Below are 21642 nucleotides of genomic sequence, written 5' to 3'. Positions count from 1 at the left end.
GTGCACCACCAGAAACTGCACACAGGCCCGTTCTTCCAAGGTCTCGGTCTCGCGACGAGCGGGCGGACAAGCAACGCGAAAAGCTGCAGAAGAAGCTGCGAGAGCGGGAGCGGGAGCAGCGGCAGCAGAAGGAGGGGGCGGGCCAGAGCAGTCACTCCAGCAGTCCGCAGTCCTCACCCCGCGGCCTGAACTCGCACGGCGGCATGGGCAGGACGTCAGAAAACGGCACCAACTCACGGGGCGGAAATCGGAAGAAGCGGCAAAATAGTCTGAAAGCTGACGACGAAGGTAAGCTGCAAAATTTATTTCTCTGGGAGCCACTGCTTTTTATTTTTGAAGAACACAGAGGTGTACACACTGAAAGTCATTGTGGGATGGGATGGGGTCATTGCTCACTTTCTTTCCACTAAATTGATGCATAAATGTTTTTTTGATCACTTGGATTATTCATTGAACATGAAGGCAGTTGGTCTTTCTCTTTCCATCAAGTTTTTGACAATTCATCTCTTGTAAGCAATATGGTAGTTAAAGTGAGTGAAGGTGATCGTCTCAATAATCTTCTCTTCAGAGTTGCATGTGTCTGCTCCTGTTGTCACTGCCATTACTTGTACATGCGTAGCAATGGCCATAGCTTCAGGGATGACGATTGTGATAATAGTTGTAATGATAAAGTCAATAATTATAAATTTCATCACCACTTTCATTCAAAGTTCCCTGCCAGTTCAAGCAATTTTGCCTGCGCGAAGGCAACGTTAAGTTTTCGCATGGATGTTTGCAAGGCAAGAATGATCAACTGAGATTTGAAGTCAGAGCAAATTCTGTGTATGATATTTTTGTTTGTTTTTCCCTGTGAAGTTGGCATATCCTTTAATAACAATAAGTATTTAGATATCCATGTTTGTATGAAAGAAGACGGGGAAACTATAATCAGCTTAAGTAGACAGAAAAAGTGCAATGTTTGATGGTTGTGCCAATTCATTTGGCTCCTGGCCTATATTGCTGTTGAGGATTATCCGACTGAAGTCTAATTTTGCAATTTTTTCTTCAAATTTTATTTTCATTTTGTTTTTTACCATGGTGCCATTTCAATTTTGATTTGTCGTGGTCACAAGAGTCTCTTCGTGGGGGCGATATGAAAATGTACCCATTCTTTCTCCAGTCATCAGTTCTCATCAAAATTCCATTTCCCAGTCGCATTGCGCATCGGGCAGTCCTCTCGCATATTTGCATTTCGCCGTTGCCCCGAGTAATCCCCTCACGTAGGTTTCCTTCCAGAAATCATGGTCTCCCATATGCTGTACAAGTTTATCCTGGCGCAGGCAGTCAGTGTATGTTGGTGAGATTTCGGAGCAAAAGGGGGGGGAAATGATAGCGGAGCACATCTTTACCAATTCTCCCTCTCATTCCTCATTTCATTTCGAGAGAGCGCTTAATTGACGTTCACATTAGTATGAAAGGGAGAGCAGCTGCTTGTTTTTGTTTTGTTTCATTTGTGTTTTGTTTTTATTCTGGTTGGCAGTTCATTTTCCATCTCGTGTATCCCTTCTCTGCAGTACCCACGGAGTCTGCGAGGACTTCCGTTTTGTTTTTTCCAGGGCGCAATGGGATGCGTGCCTGGAGAGCACAAATAGAGCAGGAGATACACATACAGAGCACAAGAATTAATGAATGGCTTGTGTAAGAGACTGCACTATCCTGTAGCGTTAAAGCTGTGCTCAAGGAGACTATACATGTACACGGTATCCCATCGGTAAAAGATTGCTTTCTCCTAAAACCATACCCCTTTTTTCTTTTTTTCTTTTTTTTTTGCCTCTCACTGTATATCTTTTTCTCTCTCTCTCTCTTTCTTCCCTTCTCCCTTTTCATATTTGATGTTTAACATCTAGGATTTTTTTCATGTGACAATATGCTATTAAAGGACTGAAAAGACAGATTCTCATCCTTTTCTATCCCCCCCCCCCCCTTGTAAATCCATGAATGACTGCATTGATTGGGGTGGGGCACTTCAGATTTGGTTTACCACATGTAAAGAATGTAGAGTAAATATGATAAGAAACAGTGTGGAAAGAGAAATAAGCCATAGTGTCTGGGTTTTTGGTATTATAGGTAGCGTTATCAATTCTGTTTACTTTATAGTAGACATAGATTGCAAGAATAGAGAATGAGAAGAAACTGGGGAAACTGCCAGGATTCCAAATTTGTTCATTCCTCTCAGTCGTCATTCAAATATTATCAGGCGTCATACAAATGGGTATCATGTTGTGTCAAATCCTTTTATAGACTGCTAGTGCAGACAAAAATATTGATGTGACATGTAGAGTGCTATGCAAGGTACAGATTTGTTTACAGTATGAGCCAAAAAGCTGAGAAAGTATCTGAATTAACCTGTTAGTGGGGAAAAAAAAAAGTGCCACTGAGGTCAGTTTCAGGGGGAATGGTATCAGTGTGTTACATTTTGTGGCAGTTTTTTTTTTTTCATGAGGAAATATGTAGGTTGAAAGTGAAGCTTTTGTCACCACCAGCTCAGCTGTACGCAGTTTGTTATTGAAATTTTCCAGTTTCCACCACAACCCGACCCACAGTTTGTATACTGCCCCCTTCAGACCATGTCAGTGACCCGCCTCCAGAATATTGCCCACACAATATGAGCGGAAGAGTCCCCTTTTCTTGGAAGTGGGAGAGAGATTATCTATGATTGGATGACCTCATTAATTGCATGAAGCTTACATTGTACAGTGGTAGTTTGCTCCATCTATCCTAGCTTTATAGCCCATGAAAAGTATTTTATGCGTTGGCAGTATTCATAAAAAAGATGATATGTCTGGATCACTTTAAATAGTATACATCTGTATGACAGTGGCAATTTCTTATCTTTTACGACTGCATTCATACATCACACATTTCTGTTTCATGGGTGATTGCCTAGTTATCTTTCCAGTCAAATGTATGTATTTTCCTGCTGTCTTTCTGGTTTACTTTGAGACTTGTGGATTTAAAGTTAAATATTTCACCAGTTACACTGTACAAGTTGACTTTTATAAATGATGTGAAATCAGACACAAAAAAAAAAATGGAAGAGGTTTATCACAATCAAAAGTAACATTTTTTTTTTTTTTCTAGTGGAAAATTGAGCAAAGAAAATGGGATTCCACTAGGTTTCGAACCCGAGATCTCCGGATTGCTAGCCCAGTGCTCTACCGACTGGAGCTATAGAAAGCCCTACATGTAGTTCAGTGTTCGTCCCAGAAACCCTAAATGCTCAATGCTCGAATGGTCAGAAGCTATAGCAGTGTGTTTGTGTGTGACACACACGTACACACTTGAACCTGGCATAAACCCTATAAGGAACAGTGATATTAGGTGCAGCTGTGGATGCACATTGAAGGAAGTGAGAATGACATCACCTCAGAAGTCTACCTTTTACCTGTACATAAATCTTCATGAATTTCCTGTTTTTACCTGAAAACAAAATTAAGGGTATAATAAGTAGGCCCCTCACATCATAGCTTTGTAGCTGTGTGGTAACCTAGCAACAGCAACTTTGAGATGGGGGAGGGGGTGTAGTTGCCTAACTCTTGACCTTGCAACATTTTTTGAAATTACACATGTATATTTGTTTCATATTTATGATTTTTTTAAATTTGTATATCCATGTGTATGATATTTATGTGTACAAAGCAAAAGTATCTGCGCAATCACTGCTGAATGAGAAGACTACTACAGTGTGTGATGTCACATGCGTACAACAGTATAAGGAAAATAAAAAGAGAATTTCACAAAACTATACTTTTTGAATAAAGTGCACATTTCTTGGACTTGTTACTGATGTATGTTAAAGGATAATATTATTCCCCTTGCCTTCTAAAAGAAAAAAGTTGAGTGTTCTTTTGTTATGCGAGAAAAGTGAAAATAAGTTGAATTTTCTTTATACTTTCTTTATGCTGTTGTACTCATGTGACATCACAAGCTATAGTAGTCTTCTCATCCAGCCGTGACTGAGCAGAAACTTTAAAAATTCATAAATTTTGAACGGATTGTCCAATTTTCCTCAAACTCTCACTGATGTGTTCTACTAATATTGCTGCATTCACTCAACCCACATGTCTTTAAAGTGTCACTAGAATGATGCAGACACTACTGAACTGCAGAATCCAAAGAATTTTCCTTCTAGAGAGTATACAATTTTACATGTTGCATTGTAAAACTTTGCTATGTAATTGCTGCATACGAGGGTTTTCAAGTGCTTATGTCATTGCAGAGTAGAATTCCCTGCGAGCAGAAGAAATTCTTTACCCGTTCAAGTGACATCTGAGATGTGATCAACAGCAGAATGAAATTTGTGACCTTTTCCGTCCATTTTTTAGCTGGATTAATAATCCCATTCTGACAATTGCTGGCATTCTTTGTGTCCTTGCACAACCCCTCCCCCCCCCCCCCAACTTCCCTCCCCCTTCCACATGGGAAGAAAGGCGATATGATATTAATGCCATAGCATTCAACGTAGTCTCCCTTTCCGTGCCCAAGAAAATTCAATTTAATCAGCAGAATTTTAACTTTTTAGATGAGAATCCTATTGAGTGGTGTTTTACTTTTTTTTTACTGAATTTGTTTGTGATGGGATTGGGAGTGAAGGAAGCGAGTATGTATGCATGTGTTTGTCTGTCTTTCTTTCTGTCTATAACTTTGAGTGAGGCTGTCACAGCCGCTTTCACTGCGTCTGCAGCAGTTCTTCCCGTCGGTCAGGTGGCATGACGCCTACACCAGTCGTGATGTCATGATTTCGTCACGGCGATTGAGTCAATAGGATGCACCCCCGTCTGAAATGCGTCATCCGCCGCGGCCGAGGAAAGGGAGCGAGGATGATAAGGGGTTGAGGGGAAACGGGAAGAGAAACCGAGGGTGGCGCGGAAGAGTGCGCAAAAGAGAGAGAGAGAAGGAGGGAGTAAGGGGGAGAGAGCATGCAGACGCGTGCAGGAGATGTTGGGGGACGGTGTCTGGCCTCCAAGTTTCCGCCTTGTGCTGAAACTGATAGTATTATTCGGGTCAATAGTAAGGAATATATTTACAGCATGGTTTTACCATATGGCTTGTGGTTTCTCTCACACTCTGTTTTACAATCTGTTACCATTTCAATCCAGATCCAGCCACCCAGGTTAGCCATCTGATCCCTTCCTCAGAGTCCCACACCCCCACCCCCCCCCCCTCTTCTAGTGTCTCCTACCTCTCCCACTCTTTCCTTTAAGTTCTCCCCGCCCCCTCCCTTGCATACACCTTCCCCATCCATTCCCCCCATCTGCACTAGTTACTGGCTCTGTCTCAAAGGTGCTGTGTAGTTGATGGATCTATTGTCTAGTATCAATATATAGCAAGATTCCAGCTTTTATGCTCTTGATTGCTGCCCTCAAAAGCTGCCCGGCTGTTTGGCCAGAGATTGCAAATGGTGGTGTTGACAGCGCCCTCCTTCCCCTACCGCCACCACCATCACTACCGCTAGTGGCACTTCATCAGGCTCAAGGCTCAAGTCCATATTTGCACTGGCACATCGGGGAATGGCCATACGCATAAATTGTTTGTTTGATATGAGATTGCACGTGGGCTGATTCCATTCAAACAAAAAGGCCTCAATTGTTGGGAAAGAAATAGCCTGGAGTGCATCGTTGCCTTGGTACTGATACTATGACAGGGTAATTGCTGCTAAAATAGCAGCACAAGTAAGAAAACACCCACACTTTAAGTTTTCTCCTTTTTTGCCTCTAAAATCAGATGAGTGTGAGGTAAGGGACAAATGTTTCCCCACACAGTCAACTTCTATTTTTAGCTATTCCTATTTCTGACATGGAAGAAGGATTTTCTTTTTCTGTTGCAAATTTTAAGGAATCATTTCCCTGCAATATGCATTAACATTGTTCCTTTTCCACTTCCAGGAAGTGTAGCACATTTCTGCTGAACAATTTTTTTTTTTTTTTTAATGACACAAAGCCAATATTCCTTTTTGAACACAGTTTAGCACTTGAGGATTAAGTCAAATATTTATTTGTTAAAAGAGACGTTATAATAAATAAGAGTTATTTGTATCAGGGAGGTGAGAGGAGTACACCTCCCTGTTTGTATCAAATTTTTATATGCATAATGATTTATTCATCATTACATAGAACAGTATTCCTTCCCCTTTTGTCCAATCATGGCTCCAAATGTGATCTGATGCAGGGGGATTCATTTCTACTCATGCGTTTCAGTGGCGGATCCAGAGGGGGCGCACCCGGCGCACGCCCCCTTTATTTTTTGGAAAAAACAAAAGAATTAAAAAGAAAAAATGACCCCCCCCCCCCCCCTTTACAGAATTGCTGGATCCGCCTGCGTTTACATGACAATGTGAGGTTAATCATTGATTGGTCTTTAATGGACACCAAGGTACTATTCACATGGAAGATGGAGACAGTCTCATTCAAAAGTACATGTTTGCCCTCGCTGAAATGTCTAGAATCTGGCGGAAAATGAGTGATTTCCCTGCTCTGCTCAGATGTCAGATATAAACTACACTTTGCTACATTGACACCACATTCCTCACAACCATGGTAGCCCTGTTTGCATGAAACGTAGTGCATTGTGGGAAGGTGAGATATTCTCTCTTGTATGTTTCCCTCCATATTTTAGTTGTGTTTGTTCCAGTCCTTACTTCATTAAATTGGTAAGAAAACATGTAGCTATCAGACGGTGTTTTCATGCATGGCATCTGGTCAGGCTAGACTACACCAAAATATTTCCTGTCTCATCCCACTACAGTTTGTCTCTAAGTTTTTATCACATCCTATTATGTGCTGTCACATTTTGTTGCATTCTCCCCAATTTACCACGGCCTACTAGGTTTCTCATCAGCACCATGTTTGCCGTGGCCAGTCCGTTCAGTGTTTGTTTGTTTTTTTTTTTTTTTCTCTTTTTTTTTTTGGGGGGGGGGAGGGGGGTAGCCCCCGTTTGTTGTGTCTTAGTCTTCAGATGGTCAAATATGCCTGTGTAGCATTCAAGGCGCTGGAAAGGAGACCTGCCTAGGCTAGCTAGGACCCACTGTAAGAGAGCAGGTAGGCATTCTATATCCATTGTATCCCAGACTATATTACATACTCCTGAACATAATCATGAAATATTCCCCAACTTAACACTAGGTGCATAGGAAGGATGTGATCCAACGTGACAGCAAGCAATTATGATGTCTTGTCTCAGGAGCCACATCAGCGACAGGAAAGGGGGGATTTTATGGGCTTTCCGGCCGCAACCAAGGGGAGAAAACCGTGCAGGGACAGAAGAAAAAGCTTGACATCTAATACCAGAGTGTAATTTGATAAGCTTCATCAGCTTCTGAGTGAGCGAGGATGCGAGGCAGTTTGGTTCAAAAAAAGTTTCATTTTCGGGAAAAATTTTGCTCGTTCACGGAGAAAGAAAAAGATATCACCAACAGCAGCGGACAACGCTTGATGTCTTAATGGCAGTGGATCACATTTCGGTGGGGTCTCGTGTCTGTGCAATTGAGCCATGAAGTTTCCTGTATTCTGATTTGTATACCTCTTAATCTGTGAGTCATATGTTTAGTCTCTGCATGGTAAAGTGCGGGAGCTGTGATCCAGTAAGGTTTTCCTTTTTTCAGAAACTGAGTCATCACCTGGTTGGGGTGGGGCGGGGGAGAGAAGAATCATAAGTTGCCATAGCAACCGTCTTAAATTTGAGATTTGATATATCAGATGACTTTTACTACAGCATTTAAACATCATACCCTTTTAAATTCTAAAAGTAAATTTCAAACTTTATTTGGACCTCAATTGACTGGTACAATTTCTGCAATTACATGCTTTCATTTGAGGCATCTAAAATTAATGTAGATATATCTCACATTTATTATGCACATGTTACTTCAACCCCATAACTTTGAAAGTGGTGTGGTGAAGATAAGGCAACCGTGCATTTCAGACCACCATGTGCACTGATACTCCGTCAATACAGCTGTGTATGTGTTGTGCTTGAATTTCAGTGGTCTGTTATGGAAAGAATTCATGCAAAAAAAAAAAAAAAAAAAAAAGAAGGGGGGGGGGGGGAGTATCACAGAGTTTGAAATCTTTTAAGCCATTAAGACAAGTCCCGAGTATACTTGGGCAGATGTCGATGGGAAATGTGAGTTATAGCAAAATCAGCCGTCCTCAATGGGATATCGTTGTTATACCTCAAAGTTGAGATTCCAGGAGGGGGAAATGGTATCCCTTGTCCCTCCTGGCCACTTGGATGGGGCATTACTGAGGGCAGTGGCTGCCCCTCCAAGGAAGCCGTTCTTTGAGTCACTCCGACAGAAATACAGCTGACCCGCCGCTCAACTCCCCCTGCATGCTGAAGCTAGTCTGGTGACTGCAGACTTCTGTCAGTTTCACATCTCTTGTCTGGCAGCGATGCATGTGATTTCATCCGAGTGTACCACACCCCCCCCCCCCCACCCCTTAAGTCTGTGTATTACATTTGTGCAATAGACTGAGTTACAAATCTATTCAAATTCATCCAAGGGTGTTTCTTACATCCTGATGTGGTAATGAGCTACAGTTCTATCAACCTGTACAGTCTCAAAACACTTTTCAATACTTGGAATCCAGTTTGCATACAGCACTTGTTGCTATGTCAGGTAAACTTTGGGCAAGCTTTCAGGCTGTCAAGGAGAACCATTGCCAGAAAGGCATGCATAAAATTTGAGTATGTTCATACACCAGTCTTTTGAAATTCTGTGGAGATTATACCACCCTGAGTAGATGCAAGGGGAGTGGGTAAAGTTGGTTTATTGTGAGGTGCATGCTGTACAATCCAATCCCTTGGCAATAAATCTTGAGAAATATTTCAAGAGACATTGAGTAAATAAAGCTAAAGAGCACACCTGGTTATGCATTGGATGCCAAACTTGATCATATAGACCTGATGTTGAGTAGACAGTCACTATCCTTATGATGCTGGCCCAGTGGCGATCTATGCAAGATATGAATGTAATGTCTGGAGTCCTGACTCTCCCAGCCTGGTATTCAGACATTGATGTCAGTGCCCCCATTCCTGATTATGCTAGCACTTCAGTCATGCCTATCATAATATACCATTTTGCTAGTTCTCATACATCAAGAAATTAAAAAATTTGTAAAGATATCATGAAGATTAAATACCTTTGTAAATAATATTTTGGTAGAATAGAATTACTTTAAATCTAATTATTGAAAATATCAGTTTTGATTTAATTCTGAAAGTGATTTTATTGCAGCTGTTGACTTACAGCATAAAAAGATAAATCTTGTTGATAATCAGTTTGGAATTCAATTCTGAAAAATGTAATGTTTTCTTGCAGAAAGAAAAAGAATTCTTTTCAGTAATCAATTTAGAATTCAAATCTTAAAATGGCTTAATGCATACAATTGTATATCTTTTTTACCCTCCTGTGTCCTTGTTACATTATTTAGAAATGAAGATAAAAAAAGGTTTTGCTTTAAAAAGGGGAAAAATGCACAAGATATATATAAAGGGAATTATAGTAAAGAGTCTGAGACTTTACTTTGCTATTAGTGTGGGTGTGCAGTCTATCAAATAGAGTTGTTTTAGCCATTGGAACCATTTTTATTTTGACTGAATAAGTGTGAAGAAGTATGCAGAATAACATCATCTCAAGTTTAAGAGCCAAAACATGGTGTGTTTTGAAACACTGAAGTATCCAAAGCCTCACATTGTCTTAAAAGAACGTAACGCTGATCAATATTTGCTAGTGTAATGACAATCGATGCCTTGGAGCAGGTAGTGCAAATATTAATGTCTAATCTCTCGTTACTTAGCGGGCTCCATCCTGAAAACAAAGACGATGGCCGGGTTGTGTTTGTCACAGTAATGGTCTTCACAGTTTGTTGGCCAGGAAATGTCATGTGACGCTCATAGGATGTCATTGATTGATGGACGTACCAGTTCAGACGTTGGCACGCTCAAGTTTTTTATGGCGTCTTTGTGCTGTCATTGTATCATTGTCGTCATGTTCAGTCTGCATCTTGCTTTCAAGATGGTCTCCATAGTGCTAACACTCCCACATTGGCCAAATATCAAAGTCTGCCTCAAAAGTTTGTACAACATTCAATGATGTTAGTAATTTTGCAGAGGCACCCCTCCCGCCTTTGATTAAAAGAAAACATCAGACTTAAATTTCATATTTGAAATCAGCTTCTTGTTTTCCAATGAGAAGTGAATGGTCGTGCTGATGTCGTGCATGATATTTTGCTTTGTTTTGTTTTATTTCTCGTTGATTTTACAGGTTTTTGCCATTTTAATTTGCACGTCAGTCGTGTTGCGACTTTTTTGTTTGCTATGTGCTTCGCTTCGGCGTGAATCAATATAGGCCAGCCATTCTTTATTAGCACGACCGTATCATATCAATTTAGCATCTCAGAAATGTCGTGATTGAACTGCGCATATTATCATGATGCTTTCCATGCTTAGCGTGACACAATGGAAACGAAAATACATGTGATGCTGCAGAGACTGCAGCCACTTCATGCTCAGTTTAACCTAAGAGTGAGCAGTCAACCCTCTTGACTATAAAGGGAGGGGGTGGATAGGAATGATATTTGCTGCTCGAGAGAATACACTTTAAGCAGCAATCGTTGGCCAAGCAGTTTATTTTTAGAGAATACAGTAATATCATCTCTCTCACTCCCGATTGCTCGGGGCAATTGTTCGTTGAACATTCATTCATTTCCCACGCAAACATCCGCCTTTTTTCTTTTTCCCCTGGCTGCAAATTGTGAGACAGAGAAACGTGTAAGTACTAAATCAAATTTGCACGCTATGGCTACTGTAAAGATTGCTAATAGATAACCTTAAAGACAACTCACCCAGCCCACCCCAGCATATGGATACAAACAGGTTGTTGAGATGAAAGCATGTGGAAGAAAAGGAAAAACGTTTGAATGGGAGAAGAGGAATAGGAGAAAACTGATTAATTACAGGTCTCAAAGCACTTAGAATGTTGCTCCCAAGGTGAAGATATTGTAGCCGTTGTCGTCATCGGGGTTGTTAGGTGAATTACTTTTCGTAGCTGTGGACAGGCTATATTTAACAAAAATCTCACAGAATCAAGAGTGAAATCTCGATGAGACAATCGAGGTTGCTGCTTAGCAGTATTTTGAGGTAAAAGTGAGACGTATTGGAGTTCAGGATTCAGGAGAGATTTCAGCTAATTGTCTGTAGTGACTGAAAGGCAATCCAGTATTCTTGATATGATATTATAAGCTTGCACACTCTTATTTGTGTTCAAGGCAATTTGAAAATGTTTTTGTTTGTATTTCCAGTTGCGTTATAGTGTTAGGTATCAACTGATAACGTTTTACAAGTTCAGAATCACGTCAAAAGATGCTACATCTTAACCCGTTGAGGACGAGTCCCGAATATACTCTGGCAAGTGTCTATGGGAAATGCGTGTTGTAGCAAAATCAAACTGTCCTCAACGGGTTAAATTGCCATAACTTTCTCATTTAACATTCAATTTTTGAGGAAACATCTGCTATTCTATTGGATTTGAATTCACTCCATTCAGCAATGCTAATTGTAGGAACATGGCATGAAATTCTGCTTTTAAAGTAAGAGAAAAAAGCTGTTACACTGGAAGAACATTTATGTGAGGGGTAAATGTCAGAGAAAGAGAAGTGTACTTCAGGGACTTTTCTACTCTGGGCTTGCCCACTCCATGTCAGTGGTAAGAGGATTGGTGGAGCCAGGGAGGGCAACTGTCGTGTTGGTTGCCTTTTGAGAAGCGACAAGTAGGCGAGTGAGGAAGTATTTGTAAGTGCCTCAATGGGTGGAATACTTCCTATTAGTTGCATTTGTCCTTTGCCAAGTATGTCTGTGGCATTGACAGAGATTTTGCTTGTGCATTTTTTTTTTTCTGATAAAGCTATGATGTTCCTGTATTCATGAAATGTTCACAGATAATCCATTTCATAGGCTTGTATCAGACTTATCCTTTCCTGAAAAAAAGAAAGATCACCTTGTACTATTCATACAGTTTTCAATGTTTGTTTAATGTCATTGGCAGTGATGAAACATCTTTCCCCCAAGAAAACTGTGTTAGCACTGAATTACGGACGGATTTGAAGTTACGTTCCTTCTGCCAACAGAAGTAATACTTTTGTGCAAAAACTATATTCACACTGTATTCATGAAGTGTTGAATCATTTTGTGTTCCCTTGGTACAGATTAGACTTATTCACCTTGTGAAAGCCCTGATGTAGCTATTTCAACTTGGCTGTTCTGGGTTGTTCCTCAGCAGAAGTGCTACATGCGTTTGTGCATGCCCTTTTTTCCTGCGTGGTTTGTTTACAGAGCGAGAAGTTCCAATACTACAGCAACAATGTAAGACGTCTCGTTGAGCGTACTGACACAGAAGGTGTACCAGATGAACAACAGCAATGATGTAATTCAATGTACGAACAGGGTTCAGTGCGGAGTTCATGTCGCAAAGGCTGCTGCTCACCGAACAACAGCTCAAAGAAGGCGCTGTGTAATGACCCCCTTCCCTCACCATGACCCTAATAAAATGCAAACACCTTGTGTCCCTCCCTCGCGATGATATCCTCCGAAGTGGAAAGCTGCAGACATTGTCTCGGACATTTTTACTTCTGGGATAGAACAAACAGAGGAGCAGATCTGCAGCATAGGTTTTATTTGGGTCCAAAGGAATGTCAAAGTTGTGAACTGGGTCACAGTCTACTTCGGGTGACTTTCATGGGTTGTCATTTCATTCTCACTTCGTGCACCGTGCTCCATTTAGAGTTCTATATTCGGTCCATTGATGGGAATGAATACAGACTATTTTACAGAAGCTGTCTGAGTGATATTTCATTTATTTTATTTCTTTTCTTGTGATGTATGACAGTGACATTGAATGAAGAAGTTGCAAAAGTGATGTGAAAGGACTTACTCTTTTACAAAGTAGAGGGGAGAAAATAAAAACAGAAAAGAGAGATTATACAAATGTAGAACACTAGATCTGGCAGTCTGTCCACTGGGTTTACTTATTGTACAACCACTTTTCGAAGCCTTTGGTAAATGCTTACCACTTGTTGCCCTACAAAGGTTGAGCACTTCCATCCTTGATGTGTGTGTATGCACGTATGTGTAGGGAAACCTATGGTGGCCCTGAAGTATGCTCGACAACAGGTCATGTGCGCCGTGAATTTTGCGACCAAGTCGCGAAATTCGCGATTTGGGACACCAAGTTTGTGACTCGGGATGTGAATTTCATAACCCGGGACACAAACTTGGCGACCGGGGACGCAAAATTCGCGTCCTGTGGTCGCAAACTTTGCAAGTGAGTATTGTATAGCAATTCTCGAATAGATATGAAATCTATAGATCAATGTTTTGTTGGTTGGGGCTGGAAAATAACAATGCAGAAAAATGTTTAACCTTGTTAATACTCATATAGTTTGTGTAATGTGATACCTGTTTTTCACTTTGTGCGATTTGTTCAGCTCCACAAAACTTCCTCACGACCATTTTGTTCTTTTCCTACCTTAGAGTTGATATTGATAGTGGGGGGTTTTTTTTCGGGGTGGGGGGGATCGTCAAGCTTTTTTTCTCTCTTTTTTTTTTATAAGAATGGACAAAATAACGAGAAGGGTATTGCGTGGTAGATTATTGAGCTGTGGACCAGTTTATATTTCTGTAAATGTAGCCAGCAGTCCATCTTGTTTTCCATTCTGTTCTCTGTGGAAAACAATTTACTTAATATCATCTTACATTTCTGCGTGGAAAGGATGCATACAAGACTCTTGTTTGGGACATTTCATGGAGTAAACAGGTCACAGAAATCAGAACAGAAGCCCCAAATTCCGTGTCACCTTGATGCTACCTTGAAGATTGAATACCTCAAACTGAACAGACTTCATAAACCTACCATATAAACCCAGTTTCTATCCACCTCAGACGGATGTACAATGTACATTTTGTATGTGGGGCATGGTGCATTTCTACGCTGCATGACCTTGTAATGAACACCCAAAACATTTCAGATGTGTGCATTCGGATTAGGTTGAGGCTTTTATGGGCATACAAGTTCACAGCAAACAACCTCATGCATGTGTGTTGAAGTTCCTAAGGAAAGCTAATCAATGGGATGGATTATATTCTTGGCTGCAGTGCATGGGAAATGAACTGTTTTGGCTGGGGCTTGAGTCTTTATGATGGATCACCGCAGGACTTGCAAACTTGTCTGTTGACAATGTGGAAATAAATCTTGCAGATTGGCTGTAAGGAAAAAAAAAAGGAGGGTAGGAAGAATATAAGGAAAAAGAGCAGAAGAAGAAGGAATCAGATTGATGAGGAGGAGGATGAGTGGAAGAGGAGGAACTAGAGGTAGCAGGTATAAAGGAAAGAAAGAGAAGAAGAATGAGGCAGATCGGGAAGAAGGATGATGGTTGGAAGAGAAGGTGCGTGAGGAAGAAGATAAGGAAAAGGAGAAGGAGGAAGATTAGGGAGGAGGAGGATGTTTGGAAGCAGAGGAGCACAAGGAAGAGAAAAGGGAAAGGATAAGAAGGAGGTAGATTGGAAAGGAGGAGGATGGAAGAGGAAGATGAAGAAGAGAAGAAAAAGGAGAAGATGTAGATAAGATAGGAGGGTGATAAGTGGAAGGGATGGAGCAAGAGGAAAAAGAGGAAAAGAAGAAGGAGGGCAGATTGGGAAGGAGGATGATGGGTGGAAGAGGAGAAGCAGGAGGATGAAAAGGGATAAGAGGAAGAATGGAAGAGGGAGGGGAAGAAGAAAAGAATGGTAGATGAATAGGAGGAACAAGATGGGAAGGAGGGAGAAGAGTGGGATAGGGGAAGAGGAGTGAGAGAAGGTAGAGGAGGAAGAAGACAGAGATGAAGAATACAAAAAGGAGGATTGCCTATCATGCAGCATCCAATTTACTTAACGTGGATGGATAGAACGTCCAACATTGCAGCTGAATTCAGAGCAAAGTTGCGAGAGTCAGACATGTCGACAGCTTCATTCAAGAAATGATCAGAGTCCAAGTTCTTGCATAATGGTGGCTTACAAATGAGCCATTTTCATACTTGTATTTCTGTGTGGAGGAAGTATCCCCTCTTTGGATTACGGCTCTCATTTCTCTGGAATGACGTTTTGGTGTGCACTGAAATTCGTCTGAGTTATGGTTTGAGCATTGCTGCTAATGCTAAATACACATCCATATGTCTTCATTTGGGCATGAATGGTATTGAATCAATTTGTTTTCTAACTTGGTAGGGCTTATTCTTAGCACGCTGCAAGCTATTGAGACTGTCAGATGCATAGACTTCATCAGCACAATGCACAGAGCTTTCCCACAACGTTGATTTTGCTCAAGAGTGAGACTCCTGAACCTTTTCATAATGATCCTCCGCATGATTATCACAAATCAGGGCCCACAGCCTCAATGTTCTCATACAGCTGAAATATTTTGAGGTTATACCTGTGTGGGGTAACATGGCAGTAGGAAAACTCCACTTGTCTGGGAGTGTCTTACATTGAAATTAATTCAGGTCGTAGTTCTCTTAGTTTGTGGCAGATTTAAAAACAGGACAGTATGATCTCATTATTGACTTTAATATTTCAGTCGTCTTTTTTTAACAGAAATTCAAGAAATGGGAAAAGCAATGCCATATAAACAAAAGTCATGTATTTTTTTAAGGAAGATTTTAGTGTACTTCCCTACCTGATTTCTTTATAGTGGACAGAGAATTCAAGTTTGTAAGGTATTCAATTCAATTCAATAGTTTATTTTATTTCCATCATCACAAAGAAAGAAAAGAAAAAGTTGACATAATCCAAAGTGATACAATTTTTTTTTTTTCATTTCTCTTACACTCGTCCGATAAAGGATTTTTTTCAATACAATATAAAGTATATTATACACGAATGGTGTCGGTACTTTGGATTACTCCCCCCCCCCCCCCCCTTTTCTGACATAGTGTTATATTAAATGGGTTAGTCAAATACCGGTTAGTGATTGGCTAAACACAAGTCACGTGATGGAGGTACATTCGTTATGTTCGCCCATGGGCGAACATTCTTGTTATGTTCTCCCATGGGAAAACATTTTCACGTAACAAATACCCGCGCGCACAGTGAATTTGGCTCTGCGCAAGCTAGCGCGATCAAGTGCATTGTGCGCGTGCTGGACCTTTACGCTTTAGCGTACCATGATATCAATAAGGTACGGTACGTTTTGATGCGCCACTTTCAGAGCGTAAAATCAATTGATAATGATGGTATTTGACTAACCCATATAATATAACAGATGATGACTTTTGTTGTCGGGAACATACCAAATGTTCGACCCTCAGGGTTTGAAATGCTATTTTGGGAGGCTATAAGTCCCTCAATAGCATTTCAAACTCTTCGGGTGGAATATTTGGTATGTTCCCTTCCCCGCCAGTCATCATCTATATAATGTAGATGATGTATGATATTCTGCCGTAAAAGAGGTGATTTTTTTGACAATTCCCTTATGACTGTTGGCAGGATGGTTGTTATGTTCTTATTAAATCCCAGGCAGTTGTTGTTGTTGGGATGTGTTTTCTGTGGAATGTTTCCTGAGATCTGACTGGTGCTTGGTCATGTCAGGAACCGCGAGGAAATCATTTTCACCAAATTGCAGGAAATACCCACAGCTCTACAGTTTCTCCTCCACTGTCCAGGTTTGGTGTTTAAAGGCACTGTTAAAAAAGATGTTTGCCGCTTGAAAAATCTGAGCTGTATGGTCCCATAGACCTATTCAGTTTCAAAACACTGTAAATTTTGTCGGTTGCGACTGGGGGGCTTCCAAAACAAGGTGAAAAGATGACTCATTAGATTAATGCAATTAGTCCAGTGCATTGCTATATAGTATGTCTAGACATATTTCAACTACATGTATTTTTATGCATACTGACCCCCCCCCCCCCCCCCAGTTTAAATATGGCTGATAGACATTAACATTTAAAAAAAAAAAGGGCACCCAAATTGGACAGATCTGTTACCAGAGCCCCTGGTATCATACATTTTTTTTTAGCTATGTAAAATTAGGGTTGGAAAAAATGCTTCAGAAAAAGACCAATATCTTCCAGTGACTAGATGTATTACCACAATTCAGTCTTTCCCGTAGACAGAAGTACAGTGTTGGAAGAAATCATGTAGTAAATATTGATTTGATCGTGATCACATATCTGTTGATATTGATGGCATAATTCTCAAATCTTTTGTATGCTGGAAATGTTTTTTCATGTTCTGTATCCAGCAAATATTTTGCGAGGTTTTCATTTTCGCAGATTGTGCAAGTCGGGTGCTATTCACAAATTTTAAAGACTCGCAAGTTTTAAAAATATTGACTCTGATCCCGACATGAATGTGATGCGAATTTAACCACTTGCAAAATCATCAGGAAGTCCCAATTTGTGAAAGCTACCATTGTGTCAAACAATGTCCTTAGAGTCACAATTGAAAAAACAAAACAAAACAAAACAACAAGAATGGGGGAAAGATATGTCGAGTGGAGGGAAACCCCAAAGGGTAGCTACTTGTACATAGGGCCTATAAGTAGAATGTAGACACTTTCAAAATGGAAATGTTTAGATTGAAAGTCACCTGCTGGTTGAGTGGAACAGAAAGTTTACTTTCCAAGATCAGCAGAGACGAGGTTTTTTTTGGTTTTTTTTTTTTATACCCCCACCAAACGAAGTTTGAAGGGGGTATATAGGAATCAGCGGACGGTCGGGCAGTCGGTCCGTTGCAAATCTTGCGTCGCGAACTACTTCCTCAGTTTTCAACCGATTCCCATAAAACTTGGCACAGATGTGTGCCTTGGGTTGTAGATGTGCAAGACGTATTTTTTGACAGTACCCAAAAGTACGTTGCCATGGTAACGGCATATTATGGGCAAAAATGGGTACAAATCTTGCGTCGCGAACTCCTCCCACAGTTTTTGATCAATTTTTATGAAATTAGGTACAGATGTTCATCTGAATATGTTAATGTGCAAGACACATATTTCCGCAGTGGCAAAAAGTGCGTTGCCATGGTAACGGCATGTTATTGGTAAAATATAGGGCAAAATGCTTCATGGCAAAACTGCTTCATCAGTGTTCTTCCAATTCTCATGGAATTCATATTGAATGTTTGTCTTAGGATATAGGTCAGCATGACACATTTCTTGACAGTTACAAAAAGTATGTTGCCATGGTAACACGCTCACATATTATGAGCCAAAATGATGGAAAATTTTGTGTTGCAAACTACTTCCTCAGTTTTTGCCCAATTTCCATGAAACTTGGTACAGATGTGTGCCTTTGGTTGTAGATGTGCAAGACGCATTTTTCGACAGTACCCGAAAGTACGTTGCCATGGTAACAGCATATTAATGGCAGAAGATCAAGGAAAGATCTTGCGGATTTAACTACTTCCTCAGTTTTTTGACCAAAGCTTATGAAATGTTGTTTGGCGGGGGTATGCGACATTTCTAGTTTTTTACAGACTAAGACCTGGTTGATGAATGTAAAACACAAATGTTGTGTTCTGACTGATGTTGGAATGCATTGTAAATCATGCTAGCAAAGTGAGAAACAGATTTTACAATTAACAGAAATATGGTGGAGTTGCCTTTCCCAATATTTTGTTGAACAAGCAGCACAGGCCTGAAATCTACTGAAATGATGACCCTTGCATCCATGTGCGTTTGGAAATGACGGAAAGAAAGTACTGAGATTGTGTGCTCTACTGTTCAGACACCCGTGTCAGTGCAAATTATTTTGCTTTTTCCCAAATAATCATGGTAATTCCGAAATAATCACAAGATTTGTCTGCGATTTGGAGTGTGATGCTGAATACACTATTTAGTGAGATTTCTTCTTTTTTTGTATTTGTTCACACTGGCAAAAATCTTAAGAATTGGATCATAGTGCAAATTTCTAGATTTTATTTTGGATCATGCTAATTTGGATATGTGGATAGAAAGCCACTTAGAGCCAACATGTTGTGGTAGAAGCCCTCATTTAAAGGAATGATATAGTTTTGGTTGAGATGGGGTTTCAGGTTGCAAAGTTTTTGGTGAGATTATCACAAACATCTTATGAAATATGACAGAGCATACAATTATTGATTAGAAGGGAATTCAAAGTTTATTTGATGAAAATTGGTTTGAAATGGCTGAGATATCTAAAACAAAGTGATCCTTATAAAGGGTGGGGCCCACCTTTTATTAGAATCGCTTTCTTTTACTTTGTTTTTTGACATCAGCCATTTCAAAACTAATTTTAATCTATAATAAACTTTGAATTCCTCATAGAATTGTATGCTCTTTAATATTTCATAAGTGGTTTCTAATTATCTCACAAAATGTTAAAAGCTGAATCCCCATCTTAACCAAAATGATATCATCCCTTTAACCCTCATCATGGGTGGTCTGAAATGGAAATGAAAATAAAAATGGAGCAAAGTTTGCTCACTCATTGCACAGAGGGCACTGAAAATAGCAGGTTCATGTCAGCTTTGTAACATGCTCCTAAGAAGTGCAGTGTCATTGATTGAGAGGCGAGTAGCAAGTATTTTATTGATTCAAGAAAATGAGAGAATCAGTAGTTGACAATTTTATTATCATTCAGAAATTTTGCAGTGTCTTTCTTACAAATTTATCCAAGAAGAATGCATCCAATTTTTAATGTTGCATTACTTTTGTTTTTTAAAGTGTCTCATGGCACTTCACTCCTTTAAAAGCTCAGCCAATCTGTTCGCTGCTCTCTTTTCAGACACACTAGAATTAATGTCATTCTTTTGATACCTTCTTTATAATGAGTGCATGATTATTGCAACATTGACCTCATAAATTCTCTGTTATCTCAAAAAAGCAACTGTCAGATGTTTCAGTCTTTAAAAAAAAAGGGACAAAATTCTTACAAACATATTTTGATGGGGAGTCCAGGGTAAATCAGTAGGAAATTGGTGATTTTAAAGGCCACACAAACACACAACTTTGTTACATGCTTCTGTCCACAGGCAGTATTGCATTGAAATTGAGAAGCTTTGATAAAAATGAAGGCCCTTGCCTTTGCCGGTTCTCATTATGTAATTGCCAATTTGACCCCAGGGTCATCTGAGATAGGCAGGATGCGAGTGTAGTTTGATTAGCACATATCTCACACAGCAAGCTGTCCACTACTTAACAGGTGATTTGATGATCCAGCCATCAATCATGCTGGGGAAAAGAAGGGGCTCCTTGTAAACAAGCCTGGGCTTTCACCGAGGTCTTTAAACACATCATTAGTTCGTACGGTTTCAGGTTTCAATTAGGATTCTATGATTTGTTTACAGTCATGTGATGCTAACTGATGTTCCTGAAAGACGGATGTGTATGCCCTTGATTTTTAGACCATTAGCGAACAAATTACTTTTTAGTATGTTAGAAGAAGTTCAAAGAAGAACCATTTCATATTTCATCTTTAATTATTTCATATTTCATTTCATTTCCTTATTTGTCCACATTGTGTATAAAAAACATGGCATGAAAAATTGGTTTTGTCACACATTCTTAAATACATCTTGACAACAGATAAACAACAAATTACATATAATAATCTGTATCTTTAAAATAATCATATTATGGTAAATGGAGCATTGATTTAAAAAACAAAACAAACAAGATTATGTGATATTCAATTGATATAATATGTAATAGTGTTAAGGAATGATTGAAACAATACAGATGTCGTAGCAAGTAGTGCTTTGAGAATGAGCAGGAATACTGTAAAACGAGGAATGTTCGCCTGCATTTTAATTTCGCGAATTTTGCGAGCGCCAAGATTTGTGAAATTAAAATGCACGCGAAAGTTCTTGTCTACACTATATGCACTGAATGCTAGTGGCAGTTCGCGAAAATTTCATGCCGCAAAAAAGGCTGTCGGCTCCAATTTGCGGAAAATTAATGCCACAAATATATCATGTTTTACAGTAGTTGACTGTCTCCATTTGGCTGGGAGAAGATATGCACAAGGGGGGGGGGGGGCAAAAGAGAGATAATCCTAGAAATTGCCTGTGAAGTATTTAAAGAGATGAAGTGAGATTATGGTTGTCATGGGCTACTGGTCCCTATAGGTATGGGTTCTAAATTATTCAACATTAGCTGTACACTGATTGCCAAAAGAAGTCTGAGTAATTTGATTGTCTACATTTTTTTTATGTTCTATTGTTTTTGTCCAGTTTGAAATTTAATTTTTGTCTATTTGATATGATTATGAAAGAAACTTGTGTTTCAAACTAGATGCTATCACTGCTCAAGCTTTAAAGGCAAACATTCAGGTAATGGAAATATCCATAGTGTTTTTTGTTTGTTTGTTTTTTAGTTGAAAGATACACTTGAATGATATGATCTGTAAGAGATTAGTAAAATGACACAGAGTGTCCAGAGTTGTGATCATGTTTGACATGTTATACCCATGGACCTTTTTTCATCACGGTTTACAATTATACACTTCATACTCACACAAGCTGGTATGAAATCAAAAGTACCATCGTGCAACAACATTGTAAACAAATATTTACTTCTCCAATATCTCAAATTTTGCTAACATCCTTTGTCGGTTTCAG

General features: G+C 39.7%; 1 protein-coding gene across 1 annotated transcript in view; it reads left to right on the top strand.

Annotated features, from left to right (window-relative positions):
- Positions 1-21642, top strand: part of LOC140244259 (fibronectin type-III domain-containing protein 3A-like) — a 174389-nt gene that overhangs the window by 72814 nt on the left and 79933 nt on the right. The window contains 1 exon segment of the mRNA XM_072323898.1: positions 13-288. Within this exon segment, the coding sequence (XP_072179999.1) occupies positions 13-288 (276 nt within the window).

The sequence above is a fragment of the Diadema setosum genome, chromosome 21 (assembly GCF_964275005.1).
Source record: "Diadema setosum chromosome 21, eeDiaSeto1, whole genome shotgun sequence".
NCBI lineage: Eukaryota > Metazoa > Echinodermata > Echinoidea > Diadematoida > Diadematidae > Diadema > Diadema setosum.
This window is presented reverse-complemented; position numbering and strand designations above follow the sequence as displayed.